Raw genomic sequence first — 16,498 nt, forward strand, 5'->3', positions numbered from 1 at the left:
TGGATACAATGGTCATCATACAATAAATAAAGTATAGCTTTAAAATTTTATAAAAAGAATAATACATAAATATTTAACATTGGCATCCTTGTTTCTATTAACAAACCCGTTCGTTTGTAATTGTTGCAGCAACCACTCACGGCATCAAGTCACCTGTACAAATTAAATTGTCATGGCCGCTGCAGCTGTGCAGCAAGCTAAAGCAAACAAGTCGAACTTTTTTTCTCCCGACGCACGGGCATATTTGATAGTAATTTATATGTGATGTGAGTAATTGGGTCCTATGGAGAGCGGAGGTCATGCCATGGGCCGGGCTGGAGAGGTCGACCGCCCTCAGCTTGGGGCCATGGGCCCGGGGCAGATTGATGGGCGAAAGAAGGATTGTATGGGCGTGCTGCTCTCTTGGTAGGCTAGAATTTTTTTAATATCAACACATGGCTCTACGACCTTTCAATTGAAACAGCTGGCTCAGCTCGATCGTGAGCAACCATATTAGTTACACATACCGGGAGGACGTGTCACCAGACACATGATGCACCACGGGTCCCAACTCATACCTAGCCTCGCTAGTTCATGCGCAGACTTATTTTAGACTCGATGAATCAACAAGACTTCATGATGACTAAAATGCTCATGTAATAGATAACAAATATCTTTGGACAGAAGGCCATTGGCCGCCAAATCCATGGATGATGACTGGAGACTGGAGAGCCTATCAAAGCAGAGAGGAGTCCATTTCTAGAATTTTGGAAATCCCCATACTCATTGCCGTATCGATTGCCTTCAGGCCGGCAATGGTCTCTGCCTAGGGCATCGTGAATCAATAGCCAACCTGCACCCGTAGCCACCGCCTCACCAGAATGATCTCTGATGACAAAACCCTGCCACCATAGAGTTTGGGCTGGGCTGCCTGCGTAGCGCTACGCAGGACTGGCTCCACGGCCTACCGACATTGCCCACTACCAACTAAATCTTTGGCTTGCTCTTCTCTGCTTCTTTAGGACCATCTTGTTTGCGCACTGAAAGAAACAAACAAACTAGTTCATACAGTTTTTTCATGTATCCTTTTTCCTACGTGTGATTTAGATACTTTGTACTTATATTTCCCATGCACGGAACCTATTACCATATTACGGCTATTGGTATTTGGTAGTGATACACCAGGTGTGTAACGTGCTCACAATGTTGGATGACTACAACTGACCGCAATTTTCCCCCTCTTTTTTTTTTTTTTGACCTTTTGAACTGTGGGGAATCTTATTTATATTAGTTCTGCTTCTTCTGGACTCTGTGCACCTAATGTACTTATCTTTTGGTATATATAAAAACTATAAAAGGTCCCCTTCTTCCCAAAACTTGGACCTTGAGCATTTCTTCTGAAAGAGAAAGAAAACCAGAAATCTGGCCTTGGTCAAGTGGAATCATATGGAACCAACCACAACAATCAATTTGCTGCACGCGGAAATTTACATCCCCCTTCAGTCCAGCCAACGTGACTCTACAAACTACAATACAATACACCGCCATCCTTTCCATCCCAAACTGCCTGAAATTCAGTTGCATCCATGTTTTCTACTATCTTACAACAAGAACGAAGACGTATACCACCAGAAGACGATCGACTGGGGTCCAGGTCAGCTTGTGGGAGAAAAAAAAAGAACCAGAGAGTCCCCGGCCAATCTGCGTGCTTGTGTTGTCACTTTGCCTAGTCAGGTGGGAAACAACCATTGCATATGCACAAATTTCCCAGAGGTAATTCTAGGGAGTGTTCCTGAGCTGATTGATGATCATCACCGGTAACTATCTCTTGCCTTCTACAAACTATAAAGCCTGCCTGGTGATTACTAGGTCGGCGAGTTATCTCGCAATTTGGCCCTGGCGAAAAATACTCCTGCTAATAGACCTGCATGCATTGTGAAGTGTCCGAGATCGTTAGTGGTATAGGGTACAAAAAAGAAATAGTAACAATAGATTTAGCCTCGTTTGTAAATATAACCTACCAAACAGAATGCTCAAAGAATTCTGCATGCTTGTACGAACGTTGAAGAGAACGATTCCAGCAATGGAAAGAGGGATCTTGTTTAAGGAGCCCACAATGCTGTATCAGAAGCAATATTGGCATCAAGAAAGTAAAAAACAGATGAAGATAGAGAGGACAAGCAGCAATCTTTTAGACGAGTTCAGTGGCAACCCTTTATGGATTCACATTTAAGCAAAGCTGGAAAAGTTTTATATGGAAACCTATCTTGTTCACATGTATATTTCAAATATCAAATGCATTAGGTACCTATATGTTGTTGCACTTGTCTGATGAAGAAACCACATGGAAGTAAAGCTGATTCCAAGCCCCAAAACTCCACTGGCAGTGATGACCAGCCAAAACTCAGGCATCCTTAAGAGAGGTCTGCAGATTCAGATGCAAATACAAGATGGAGTGAACGTGTAAATTTTCAGAAGAAGCCTAACTAATGGAGTAATTAAAGGTTCAACCATAGAAGATACATCAATTAGTGGTTACAGTTTCCATTTCTTATCTTTTGAATGGACTGACAGGAGCTCTGCCTTTCATTTAAGAAGGGAATGAAAAGTTTATGTACAGTTTCCGTTTCTTATCTCTGGATATGCTTTCCTATCCAGTTTTCAGAAGTGGTAACAATACATGTCCCACCAGACTCGTATCATGTTTACATGTCTAAATGTGGTTTGCAGAACAAGAAAGGGCAGAAGAGACTGCATGACAAGTCATTGAAAAATGATTATTGATATATAAATGGAGATCGCAGCAGTTTGTGTGTAGTACCATAGGCTTATGATAAAAAAAGGGCGTACCCAGTGCAGAGAGCTCCCGCTCTGTGCGGGGTCTGGGGAAGGGTGTTAGTGGCAAGCCTTACCCTCGCCTGTGCAATGCGAGGAGACCGCGACTCGAACCCGGGACCTTCCGGTCACATGCGGTAAGACTCTACCGCTTGCACCAGGTCCCATAGGTTTATGATAGAAAAATAAAAAAAAATAGTGAAGATTGAATCAATAGCTTACGTCTCCAAAAGATACTCCACTTCATTCAAACCAAGCACAAGGATAATTCCCAATGGCAGTGAAAGAACATTATTCAGCAACACCATTGAAAGCTCATTCAAATTCCCAGACTTGGTGGCTTGCTTAGCACTGTCCATTACATGCCGCAGTGTAAGCTGAAAGGAAAAGCTAATTAGTTGAAATAAATGTTTAATACCTTTGCAACTAAATGCACTAGTCTTGTAAACTGAAGTGCCAATCTAAGGGGCTGGAAATAATAACTAAAATCATTTGGCTGGACTGAAAATTCAATAGCTGACTGCATGTACTAAACTATTAATCAGCTTGTCATTTGTACTTCGGAAAGCAATACCGAATATGACGCCGTCAGAAAACAGTTTAAGGTCTGCCAGATATATCCAACAGCATGGAATGACAGATCCGTTATTCCTCCCGCAACTGCAGAGATTATCTGCACAGACGTATCAATGGCTCAGGTGTTGAAGGGTCAATACATAATTATTGAGTCAAAATTTCACAGATTATTAGATATTTGGGAGGGAGCAGGTGAATCAGGCAATCAACTAGTAGCATGTGTACTGAAAGTTATTTGGTGGAAAACACTTGAGAAGGAAATGAACTCCTCGTTCCTCGAGCTTTTCTAGCATATGAATATGACATACCATCAACATAAGAGCAATCCAAACTTGAGTACCATGCTGCTTCTTGAAAAAATAAGTTTCCCCAGAAGCAGTCAGGACATTGGCGACATTCTTCAATATAGTCAGCATTGCAACATTAATGTACTTCAAACTGAAAAGTAAAGAAAAATATTAAGAAATGAAGTAAATAAGTTTATAAAAGGCTTCCAATTTCAGTCCGAACTTCCTTGCTACAAGTACAAGGTTGAGTGAGGAACTGAGAATCGTTCACAGCTAATATGGAAAACATCAATACAAAATGTTCAACAAAACTACCAAAAAGGTTCAGGTTCATTATTGTACAAGGCACTAAATGAACCCTGAATAGAGCAGATTCATGAGACAGGCAACACATTTTCCAAAATTTAAAATCAACCAACTGTTAGCCAAATGAAATTCCTTGGTATTTTTTCAAAGAGAAATAGCCTAAGCATTTTAACCCAGAATATATCGAACTTCAATACTGATTGTAAAAACCACCATTACTACTTATGTGATCTGTATTTCTAGACTGGAAGGTGAGAAAACACTAGATGCATTCATAGTCCTTACCCTGAAGAGGGTAAACTCAAGTGCATAGAAAAATAAAATGACTGCTTAAAGCCAAGAAACAATTTGATACTCCATCAACAAATAATAAATCAGGTGTACAGATCTAAAAATAGCACAGCAAACAGTACTCAGACCAAACTGACGCTGAAGATCTGCTACATACCTAAACATGCTTGTGATCAGCATTGCAACAAAGATGATATTCACAGGTAACCAAACTTTGATTAGATTCCATGTCAGTGGTTCAGTTGGAACAGCACCGGACAGGGATAGTGTAGAAACTATGGTCACTGATACAATGTTCTGCAGTAACAGAACATGGAAAAGATGCTTTAAGGCAGGAACACAACTGTGTTGCATGAGAATTGGAAAGTAAGCACTAGTACTATACCTGGTATAACATCAAAAATACTGGAGCATTGAAACCATAGCCAGATAGAACAAATTTGTTGACTAAGATCATGCTGCATGATGATATACAGTAAGCCAGACCAGATAGGAAAGCCTGATTCTGAATCTTTGGGAGTCCGAGTGACTGTATAGAGCTCTCCCTTTCTTTTGAGGCCTTACCATCTTCCAAGTCATTGTCATCAACACAGAAGGACCTTGTCAACGATCTGGAGAACATGATACTCCATTATTATCCAGAAACATAGCAGATTGTGTTAACTTCCAGAGCAGTTGCTGCGGAGACATTTCATTAGATACTTAGATAAACAAGGTCGTGTTTGTGAATGTTTTTTTTTCTTTCAGTTATAACTATCTGTGGAGACATTTTCATTCAGATAGAGAAGATCAGTGTTTATGGAGTTATTGCGAGTTTCTAAGTTTTAACCAATTATCTATGATGAAGTAAACAGATGGGAAGGAAAAAGAGAGAGAAAAGAACAAATCACACCAATCAAGGGTCGCATACATGCCTGTTTCCAATTTCTCTCCTCACGGGACTTGCAAGTGCAGTGAACCCTGCATTCTGATTCCGAAATAGACTCTTTTCACCATTCATGAGAGGGCTACTTACACTCCCTGGTACATTTCTCCTAGGAGAGGCCTCAGAATCTGCAGGAACGTCTAACTGAAAGACTCTACAGGACAAAAGAGAATGGTTGTAAGTTGTAATCAATAGTAATCGAATTTGTTTGCAGGAAGCCTGCATCATCACACAGTGTTGTGTTAACATTGAACCATATTAGCTATGATATTGAAACTAAAATTTGAACATAAGGATCAAGTCAAACCAAAATTTGAACATAAGGATCAAGCCAAATAATGAAACAGCTGACTATGATCCCAGGAATTATCTATGTGCTTCAACTCTGAATCACCAAGCTATTTCTAAAGCCAGGTTATTTATACAAAAGCAATAGGTGTGCACACGATTTCCATGTATATGGGCGGTTCAAGCTGTTTATTGCTGAAACTAAAAGGAGGCATGAGCATGATCCATTTCCATTTTGCTAGTCACTGACTTTCAATCCACTAATTTACCAGATTTGGATGATGACTCCGATGTTACTCTCATTAAGCAACATGGCTAAAACATTCTTAACTGCAGTCATTAACCTCAAGTTGTCAACAATTAGTGGTAATCTATTACCAAAACAGTTAGTAGTAACCTCAAGCGAAACATTTGGTAGTAAGGTAAAGATGCAGACAATTACTGTAGTAGTAACCTTGAGTTCAGAGCAGTTAGTAAACAGTTAGTAGTAAGCTGATTCCATGTATCCCACAGTCCAATTTGACTACAGTTATTACAAGTGTATCAGAAATCGAAGCCAGTAGCTTCATCTGTTTCAGTTACTACTATCAGAGGACCAGGTACGGGACTGTACGATGCCATGAAACAAAGCTGAAACGTGCAAGAGCAAGCAACTTGTGAGCGGCCACTGGTCAGCACAGCTGCAATTGATTGTCGTTTTCTGTGGGGAGGTAGAATCTATTTGCACCACCTGATGGCTGAGGTGAACCCGAGATCACCCACCCGGAACTAAATTTGACCCGCTGCCTATTCCTTTTGCTTCCAGTAAAACAGCGGCAAGCACGGAGTGAATCAATCAACAGGTAAACACACGAGACGAGCTGTCCGAGTCCCAAGCAGAGCAAGCGGAGGCGAGCGAGGAGCGAACCAGCAGGCTCCCCCAGCTGCAACGGAACCAGCAGCGGCCCGAGGCAAACCAAATTTCCTGATCGGAAGCAACGCGCGGAAAGGGGCGCACGGGGGCTTGGGCTACGAGACGAGGCACGGGCGCCGCGAGAGGTTGAGCTGAAGGCCTAGCAAGCTGGCGGGGAAGGAAGGGCCGGGCCGCGTGGTGGTGAGGGGAGGGAAGGAGGGAGGTCGATCGGGTGCTGACCTGGAGCCCATGGCGGCGGGGCTTTGCCGGCGTGGGAGGCGCCCCCCGTGGCGCGTGCGACGGCTCAGGACGGCGGCGCCGGGGAGGTGGTCGACGAAATGTCGCGGCGGGCCGGAGGCGTGGAGGCGCCCGGAACGGGCAGCGGGGGCCAGGCGACGACTCGGAACTAACGGAGCCGCTTCACCTGTTCCCTTCGCCTCCCTTCGCCTTGGAATGCTGGTCCTAGTAGTACTCTCCGAGAGGACGGCTCTGACTGGACGCGGGTCCCACCTGGCGGGGGCTCCTCTCCAGCTCAGCTCAACTCGCTGGCTGACTGGCCCGCCCAGGCTTCGGCCGTTCGGTTGCTGGGGGTCAACTCGCGGGTAGCGAGCAGTCCAGCCGCTGAGTCGTAGGGCCAACAAGTGTGCTGGCCCACGTGGCATTGAGGTGGAGAGGCGTAGCCCTGCTTCAGCTGCTGGGGCTTCGTACGAAAAATCCATCGGTTTGACCACAACCAAATAATCCAATCCACACATGGCATTCGCAGGCAGCCTTTGCGTGACTGATGTTCGACCGTGCTTGCTTCCCCTTCCTCTCGAATTTGAACCGTTCTTCTATTTTGCACGGATGCTACTGTTGCGTCCGTGCTTCGTTTTGATCCAATCTGATGTGGTTTTGGTTCTTGGACAGCAGGTACATTGTGGAATGTGGAGGTGTACAGATACAGTACTTCCAAGAAGAAATGCTCGTTTTCAAAGGACAAAGGAGTGTATTTCTAACTATTGTAGTGCTAGGTTAAACCACCTTTTAGTTTACAATTTTTTAACAAAAGTAGTTTAATATTTGTTACATTAACATAAATATAATTTGGGCCGCGTTTAGTTCGCCGAAGTTGCCGTCGCCTGGTTTACTGTAGGTACAGTAGCATTTTATTTTTATTTGATAATAATTGTCCAATCGTTGACTAATTAGGCTCAAAATGTTCGTCTCGCAAAGTACGATCAAACTGTGCAATTAGTTTTTGATTTCATCAACATTTAGTACTCCATGCATGTACCGTAAATTTGATGTGACGGGAAATCTTCTTTTTGTATAGTGCCAAAGTTTGTTTGGTGAAATTAAACATGGCCTTGATTCATCGTAAGAATATGTTATTACAGTACATGTATATTTGTTTCGTTTGTCTAGGAATGTTATTATTAATATCTAGGACGGAGATAAGGACTTCGACACACACCTATCGAGGCTCCACTCCACTCCGGCTCAGCTTGTAGCCCTGGTACTGAGTTGTGGGTTAAAAAAAGTGTTTGGCCCATGTGGCATTGATGAAAAAAATGAGCCGGATTAACGGACATAGCCATTTGCTTGGTCCACTGGGCTTAGAACGAAATTCATTAGTTTGGCCACGAAACAATAACTTAACATGGCAATCTTTGCCAGAAAAACACACTTTGTCTATGCATTTTTTTCTACCTTCTATCTTTGAATTGTTTATCTTGTTCCTACGAAAGCATCGACAAATAACGTAGGCTGATATCCACGTCCCTGATCTTGCCCCAAAAACATGATACACGTAGGCCAAGATAGATTTAGGTGGTTTTAAGCATACAACTCTCAACGCAAGCCTTGACTCATCATTTCTCCTTTCTCTTAAAGTGATTCTTCTCTCTTTGTTTTTTCTTGCAGCTATAGCTTCACCGACGGTTCTGGAAGAAACGCTGAAACTCCATAGAACCATCGTCTTGTCGCATCTCTCCTTCGAGTGGTAACCAAGCCTATATGACTACTGGGCTATAAATCGCGTCGATGTGATGAGCCCACTCATAGTACAAAAAGCTATTGTTGTGGCTGGTCCATGGTGCATTTTTGGCCCAACTTAATGTGTTCTTTTATTTATGGTTGCAACCAACAGGTATATTGTGGAATGTGGGGGTATATGTGTCCTAGCACTTTCAACAAATACAAAATACGTATATATATAGGTGGAGTGACCATGGGATCTTCCATGTTTGACCTACAATATTTTACATTTAATTTGTTGTTGTTATATGTGTGCCTTCCTTGGTATGATCCGGATAATTGGATGACGGTGGACATGATGTCACTGTTTCTTTTATTCACAATCATATCCATGGCAAGGCAAGAAAACTATTCACTCCGTCCTATTTTTTGATAACCCACTCGGTCCTTTTGAATCTCCCATCTGCCGTCCCACACAAATTTGTCATGTTCGCTTGAATTTATCAGCCTGGCTTATCAGCCAGTCATGATACAACGTTTTTCTCTCACAACAAATCAGTTTCAGCCGGCTTATCAGCCGCAAAAACATTAACCGAACATCACAATATTTTTTTATTGGTCATGTTGTTTTCACAAAGCTGATGGATATCGGTTATATTGTCTAAAAGAATAATGTACTAGTAGTGTATACATGTTTTCAAACTCTGTTGACTTTTTTAATCTAAACTCTGGTGACTTATAGAAGAATGTTGCAAGGTACTCTCTTCGTCCAAAAAAAAATGCTCGTCTTTTGAGGAATCAAATACTTTTAAGTCTAGTCAAATTTATAGGAAAAAATTATGGAATGTCTTTTCATAATTACCCGATTTAAAGACACAAATGTGAATACTATTTATTGTAAACTTGATCAAACTTGAACTACTTTAACAAACAAGCATGAATACTGTAGTTATATCTTTTTTCGGACAGAGGTAATAATAGATAAATAGCTTTACTGCCTTCAGTACGAAAGCGAACCTAGGGCAAAAGGAGCGGCTGATAAAAAAACAATGTGGAAAATGAGTTATCCTCGTTGATCAATTCGTGTGTGCACGAATAATATCACGGTAACCAACCTTTAAGATTATTATATATAGTATGCTCTAAGATTTAGGTTGTCAATTTAAAATTTTACTTGACCCAAAGTGAAAGAGTCTGAGCAGACCAGAGAATTTACCAAATTTCTTCACCGTTTTTTCTTCTTCTTTTTTTCCTAAAAAAAAAGAGTGCTTCTCAATGCTACTTGGGCCACATCGCGTACATGGTACATGGCCCGATCCGTCTGTGCCTTCCTGCCGCTGGATCGAGAAAAAAAAAGCAACTCGGTTCCAATCGAACCGTCTGACGCCCGCCGCCGCACGCGCACTCCGCCGCCGGCCCTAGCCCCCAAATCGAAACCGTCCCATTCCGTCGGGGCCGGGTGGGTCCCCAATCCCTGTTCTTCTTCCTCCTCCACGCTCCCGTCTCCGCCGTGCTAGGAACTTCCAACTCCCAAGCCCAGCAGCGTGTCTAGGGTTAGGGTCGCCCCTCCGCTCCTCCCTCGCTTCGCTCGTGTCCGGCAGGTGGCATCGCCGCCGCCGGAAGAGATGTCGCGGACGCTGGTGCAGCCGGTGGGGCAGAAGCGCCTCACCAACGTGGCGGTGGTGCGGCTGCGGAAGCACGGCCAGCGCTTCGAGATCGCCTGCTTCCCCAACAAGGTGCTCTCCTGGCGATCCCTCGTCGAGAAGGACATCGACGAGGTGCTCCAGTCCCACACCGTCTACTCCAACGTCTCCAAGGGCGTCCTCGCCAAGTCCAAGGACCTCACCAAGGCCTTCGGCACCGACGACCAGACCCAAATCTGCATCGAGGTAGGGTGGCTGTCCATCCCCTTTCCAACCCCCATTCAATCCAGATCCCGCAATCCTCCGTGCTAGACGCGCTCCTCGTTGTTGCTTCTGCTTCTTCAGATTCTGGAGAAAGGGGAGCTCCAGGTCTCCGGCAAGGAGAGGGAAGCGCAGCTCTCCAGCCAGTTCCGCGACATCGCCACCATCGTCATGGAGAAGACCATCAACCCGGAGACCCGCCGCCCCTACACCATCACCATGATCGAGCGCCTCATGCACGAGATACACTTCGCCGTCGACCCAAACCTCACCTCCAAGGAACAGGTACGTTACGTACCTAAGAGGACATCTGATGCCTTGTTGAGAGATAATGAGTTAATGACCACTACTGGAGTAGAACATTCTGGATTTCTGGTGGCTGTTTTGTTATTCTCCTTTGTGCTAGAATCTGTATCCATCATCTGTGGGGTGTAGCATATTCGTTGGAGATAAGTTATTAGCCTATATAATTGCTGGCATGGCCTCGTCACCAATCATCTCTAGACTACAATTGGAATCCATCATCACTATAGAAATTTTCGTGTTTAGTGTTCAGGCCTGACAATTGGCTGGATGTAAAAAAGATAGGTGACTTCCTATTTTCTATAGAATTGGTAATGCTGTGATATTGCTAATCGGTCAGGCTACTGATTATATTTAGTAGAGGTTTGTGTAGCACTGCACAATTCTGTATAAAATTTCTTGTTTCGTGTTTAGGCCTGACAATTGGCTGGACCTAAAAAGGTAGGTGCCTTCCTATTTTTTTTTATTATAGAATCGGTAACACTGCAATATTGCTAATAGGTCAGGCGACGTTGAGCTACTGATTGAGTTTGGGTGTTTAGTTCTATAGAACACTGAATTCATCATCATACATACGTACTGTAGGCTGTTACTCTTATCTATTTTTTCACTAACTAACCATTTTTCTGTTTTTTTATACTAACTTACTAAGATTAAAACAAGGAAATGATGCTGTGAATTTGTTTCACATTTTTCTCAGTGGAGTTGCAACTTATAACCTTTAGCCTTGATATATGTCCTGAACTCCTGATTTCTGGTGGTAATGTTTTCTGGTGATACTGCCTTTTAGTAGTAGCAGTTTGTGTAGCACAATTCTGTACAGAAATTTCTCTTCAGTGTTTAGGCCTAACAATTGGCTGGATGCAATTTTTTTATGGAATTTGGAATGCTGCAATATTGCTAATAGGATGGGCGGACGATTGAGTTTTTGTTTTAGGTTTACAACACTGAATTCATCATCATACACAGCATAAAGGATAGCATAGCTATAGTTTACATGGTCATTAATTTTGTACCTAACAAGCTAATACATCTTGATTTTGAATTTGTATATTTCAATGAATGATTATTGGCTGCATGTTTATATAGCATAGTAGTTAAAAACTTGTCAACTTTACCTGCATATAGAACGTGATGATTGTTGTAAAGCTACTTTGGCTAGTTAAAGTTTCTTTATCTACCATCTTACTCTATTTTTCTTATGTTTCTAAAAGTTATCAAGAAGCTCAAAGAGCATATAGAGTTTGGACAGTTAGAGACTTGCGTCAATGCACAATCAGCATGCCACATTAGCATATAGAGTGGGTTAGGACCCGTTTGGACCTAGATTATACCCAAAGCCAAGTTCATGGACCCAGAAATAGCATTTGAGAGTAGAGGGACCTAGGTGACACCTCTTGCCAAGTTGAAGGACTGGCCATAAATTTTCCTCTTATTTATATATATATAGTGTTTTGTGTGGTATATGTTAGCGTGTTCTGTGTGCATGATGCATGGATGGTTTGTGTAGTGCTGCTACCAACGACACTAGGCTAACTACCATTGGTTGCCGTGCCTGTGCATGTACTATCATTGGTGTTGTGCACCTATGTAACACGCCAGGGAGGTGCCGTATCCCGTATCGGATACGTATCTGATACGGACACGCGTCCGATACGTGATGGATACGTATCTGAAGAGTATCCGATTTTTTATTAATTTCGCGAATATTGAGTACGTCGGCCGATACGTATCTGCCCATTCGATACGGCCCAGCCCAACAAACACTCGCGCACTCCCTTCCTCTGTCCCCAACGCCAGCCCCCGATGCCCGCACTCCCGCACTTCGCGCCGCCTCCAGCGAACACGCGCGGTGATGCCTCGTCCTGCTCGCCGGCTGCCGGCGACGAGCCTCTGCCCCCGCTCGTCGGCGACGAGCCTCCGCCTCTTCTTGCTGGCCGCCGGCAACGTCTCTGTCCCCGCGACATGGATCCAGGCGTCCAACGACCTCCCGTGAGTTCATCCCCTTCCCCGTTCTCGATCTACTATATTTCTGCAGTTCATGACTTATTGTTGCTTGATTTCTTTGGTCCGCACTTCCTCTTCCTCTGTCCATTCTCGATCTACTCTGCTTTTGCATTTCTTAATTTCTTGTTGATTTTCTTTGTATGCAGTGGATGGCGTCTGGCGTCTCCAAATATGAGTAGATGGCTTCTCCTTTTTCCGTTCTCGATCTACTCTGCAGCTTGATGTTGTGGAATGTGGATGAGAGTGAAACAAATGAGGAAATAGGGAGTTGATGCGAGCCTGAATGCCATTTATTAATAGTAAAACGAATAATAGGACTTAAGTAGTTAAGTAGACTGCAATGTTTTATTGTTATTAGTTTTAATATGCATTATTATCTTTTTAATTTTAAAATAGTAAAACGTATCCGCGTATCGGATTTTTTAGAAAATTGCCGTATCCGCATATCCGTATCCTCCCGATACCGATACGCGTATCCGTATCCGTGCTGCATAGTTGTGCACATACGGATCTGAAGTTCCAATGATCCGTCTCCATCGGCCGCCGTGGTAGTGCAATCGTGTGTCCCTTGTTGACAAAAGGTGGCAGCGGCACTGCTGCTGTTTAATATAATTAGGATAGCGAGATGGTGATGAAATTCGCTGTGGTTGTCAAGTTGGTACTGCCTTAGTCACTTTAGTTACTGATTACCTGTCTCTCTCTCTCTCTTGGTTCTAAAGGCATGGTTCGTATGTACAATACATAATCATTTTAGTAATACTAGGTTGAATTGCTTTTATTTTATTTTGCAGATTAATTAGATTGCTTGCACTCTATATATCAATCGATCGGTTCCTTTTCTTCTTATGCAGTGTGCCTTTAAAACATTAGCAGTGGAATCTTCCACAAACTCAGACACAATGTTGCCTGTCACCTACGGCCAAAGCATCTGACATGACGATAGCTACATGGCTTTGCCACATAGAGTCACTGCCAGAGGAGCCGTCGCCTTACCTTTGGTAGTTCCTGACATCATGATGTCACACAAAGGACCAGCCGAGTTGTCTATGCAATTTTTTGTTTCGGGCACGGTGACGCCAGGCAACAAAAAGCAAAAAAAGGAGGCTTCCAAGTTGTACTACAAACAACTAGAGGCCATTGCAAAGCTGAGTCAAATAAAATCAATGAGAAAAAATAACTCGGTTGTCAAATGACTGCTTTCACATAAGTTTGATACTTTGATTGCATGTTCAGCCGACCTAGTAATGGTGGCATGTGATCTATCCAGCGTGATGCCGGTTCCTAAACTTTTGCACAATACTGGTCTAATAACCACATTTGATTTGGGCAAAATAACTAAGGTGTTTCTAACACTTGAACGGACCCACCCACTCACTAGATTTGAAAGGGCACTTACAATCCGTAGATTAGCTTTTGGAAAGCATGGCATGGGCGAAAGGTTCATCATTATATAACTCACTGATTATTGCCAAGCCGGATCTTGAACCAGAAATAAATAGACATGGCCTTTTGGACATGTTGAGGGCTTGCCTGCTACAACACCATCGAAAAAACGTAGCAGGCAAGCCCTCAATATGTTGAATATTCTGAAGAGATGTCATTGGTCGATCCAAAAGGCCATGGCTATTTATTTTTCGTCAAGATCTGGCTTGACAACAATCAGTGAGTTATACAATGAACCTTTCACCTATGCCATGCTTTACAAAAGCTGTTCTACGGATTGTAAATGTCTTCTCAAATCTGGTGAACCTTAGTTATTTTTCTCAAATCAAATGCGTTTATTAGACTAGTATTGTCCCGAAGATTAGGAACGGATAGATCATGTGTCGACATTACTATGCCGGTTGAATATGCAATCAAACTAAGGCGGAAGTAGTCATTTGATAGCAACCGAGTTATTTTTTTCTCACTGATTTTCTTTGACTCAGCTTTGAAGTAGTACAACTTGGAAGCCTCCTTTTGGCCTTTTGTTGTGGTCAAATGACTACTTTCGCCTTAGTTCGATTGTAGTCCTAACTCGCTCTGTACGCTGATGTGGCACACTGACTGTGGATTGACTTAAGTCTCTGCTTTGGGTATCTACTTTGTGGCACGCTGTGTAAGTTAAACCTACTTTGGTCTTGTAGGCTCTAAAAGTTATCAAGAAGCTCATAGAGCACTTCCCCATAAAGCGTGCACCACTGAGGGTGCGGTTCACTGCACCAAAACCCAATTTTCCAGGCCTTATGGAGAAGATTGGCGAATGGAATGCTACCATCATTTCAAAGGATGAATTGAGCACTCAGCCTTCTGTTGTAAGTCTACTGGTTCTTGTTTTCTGTGGTTATTCCTACATCACATATTGTGAATTGGTGTGGTTGTTCCTACATCACATGATTGTGAATTGGTAATTTGGTATGGAATTTGTACTCAGAGTTCCCTTTTTCACTTGAGCAATTTCGAAAAAAATAGGAACAGAATGTCATAGAGGATAAAAGGTTCTTTTTTTTTGTGTGTGTGGGCAGGGGCGGGGTTAAGCATACACAATGTCATAGAGGGTAAAAGGTTTTTGATATCATGTGTGGTCTGTATCACATAGCTTGAGGCTTGGTCAATGATGCCTAGTCAAATGTGTAAAAAATTTCATGGGCTCCAGTTTGTGTGGGAGGTGTCTGCTGCCTGATCGTAGAAAGAATAGATGGATATTAGAAGCGGGAGCCTGATCGTAATACACTGTTCCTTGCATGATGAACTTAGCATTGAAGTCTACTTAGCCTATTTTAGTGTTTCTATTTTTTGGTGGTGCTGATTTAATCATTTGCTGAAACCAAAATTCTTCTCAGGGCTGAACCTTATTATCGTTGTTGTAGTACATGTAACTGTGGATAATGTTTTACAGGTATGTGAGATCGAGCCATCTCTTTTGCACTCGTGTGAGGAGCGGTTGAAGGATGTGCAAGGGAGGGTCGAAGTGTTGTCTGTCTCAGCACACGCAGAAAGTGGCCCATCTGTGGGGCAACATGACAGTGTCGAAGTGCCACAAGCAGCTCCTGTGAAGGAACCTGATGCTGTTGCTCAGATAAGTGAGACAATGCAGAAACAGAGCATTTCTACTGAAAGCCAGGGCAATGCACAAGGCAAGCAGCAGAGAAGGTGCAAGGAGTGTGATGTGCTCGTGGAGGACAAGCTATACAGAGAGCACTGCAAGAGTGGGTGGCACAAGCACAACTACACGCGCCACAAGAATGGGCTCCCGCCTCTCAGCCAAGAGGAGTGCAGTGTGGAGATGGAATTGGCCGACTCCAAGAAGGACCTTAAAGACTACGATTTCTGATGAGGTTAGCTGGAAGTTCTTCTGACATGCGATCCTGTGTTCGGGCACTAATGCTGTCTGTCTAATGCTTCCCTATGATCCATCTTATCCAGGATGATTAACAATGGGTGCACAGGGCATGAAGTTGTTGCCAGTCTGTTTTTTGTTTCTGAGGAAGTGAGGAGTGAGGGCACATGGTCGTTTTCTGATGCTGTATAGTGAAGCAGTGAACCTAGTTTTTATGAGATGCAAGGAATTGCTAGAATGAGATGGTTTAGCCACATCGTTGAACTGCAACCAACTTTGGGAGTACAACCTGGCTGTCTGGATGGCTTTGTTTAGTAGCTGAGTGAACTTGGTAGTGGCACCTGGGTGCTCGTTGGGCGTTGGTTGTTCTTTAACGACATCCTATGAGGCTAGAAACTTTGCTTGTTATGATGGATCCAGTTAGTTAATACGACTTATCTGCATCCTTTCTGTTTGTTTTGGCTTGTGATAGCGCTGCCTACCTTTTGTTGTTGCTACACGTTCAGTTCATTTGAGATGGCGAATAGGAATTGCTAGAAACATGTGGCGGCTAGGTACCTCTTTTGTACCTGGAAGAAAACTTGTCGGATGGTTTGCCGTTTGGGATTGCGAAAGGAAATTTACATT

General features: G+C 43.2%; 2 protein-coding genes across 4 annotated transcripts; one reads left to right on the plus strand and one right to left on the minus strand.

The window, feature by feature from the left end:
* Window positions 1-773: 773 nt before the first annotated feature.
* LOC136472593 (GDP-mannose transporter GONST1-like) lies at window positions 774-6,813 on the minus strand. Of its 3 annotated transcripts, none has more exons than XM_066470293.1 (10): window positions 6,620-6,813; window positions 5,189-5,343; window positions 4,660-4,885; window positions 4,432-4,571; window positions 3,699-3,828; window positions 3,389-3,487; window positions 3,037-3,191; window positions 2,288-2,404; window positions 2,001-2,098; window positions 775-1,903 (listed from the first exon to the last, which is right to left on the minus strand). In XM_066470293.1, the coding sequence occupies exons 2-10, from the start codon at window positions 5,272-5,274 to the stop codon at window positions 1,845-1,847; spliced, it is 1,110 nt and encodes a 369-aa protein (XP_066326390.1). In that variant the 5' UTR covers window positions 5,275-5,343; window positions 6,620-6,813; the 3' UTR covers window positions 775-1,844. The 3 variants fall into 3 exon arrangements, with proteins under 3 accessions (XP_066326391.1, XP_066326390.1, XP_066326389.1); XM_066470292.1 differs by having other exon boundaries at window positions 776-1,903; window positions 5,189-5,353; XM_066470294.1 differs by lacking the exon at window positions 6,620-6,813 and having other exon boundaries at window positions 774-1,903; window positions 4,660-4,952; window positions 5,189-5,327.
* Window positions 6,814-9,695: 2,882 nt separating this feature from the next.
* Window positions 9,696-16,325, plus strand: LOC136476684 (uncharacterized). The gene is made up of 5 exons (XM_066474612.1): window positions 9,696-10,227; window positions 10,327-10,527; window positions 14,679-14,846; window positions 15,431-15,869; window positions 15,958-16,325. Exons 1-4 carry the CDS (start codon window positions 9,964-9,966, stop codon window positions 15,863-15,865), a joined length of 1,068 nt encoding a protein of 355 aa, XP_066330709.1. The 5' UTR covers window positions 9,696-9,963; the 3' UTR covers window positions 15,866-15,869; window positions 15,958-16,325.
* Window positions 16,326-16,498: the final 173 nt, after the last annotated feature.

Source organism: Miscanthus floridulus, chromosome 8 (genome assembly GCF_019320115.1).
Source record: "Miscanthus floridulus cultivar M001 chromosome 8, ASM1932011v1, whole genome shotgun sequence".
NCBI lineage: Eukaryota > Viridiplantae > Streptophyta > Magnoliopsida > Poales > Poaceae > Miscanthus > Miscanthus floridulus.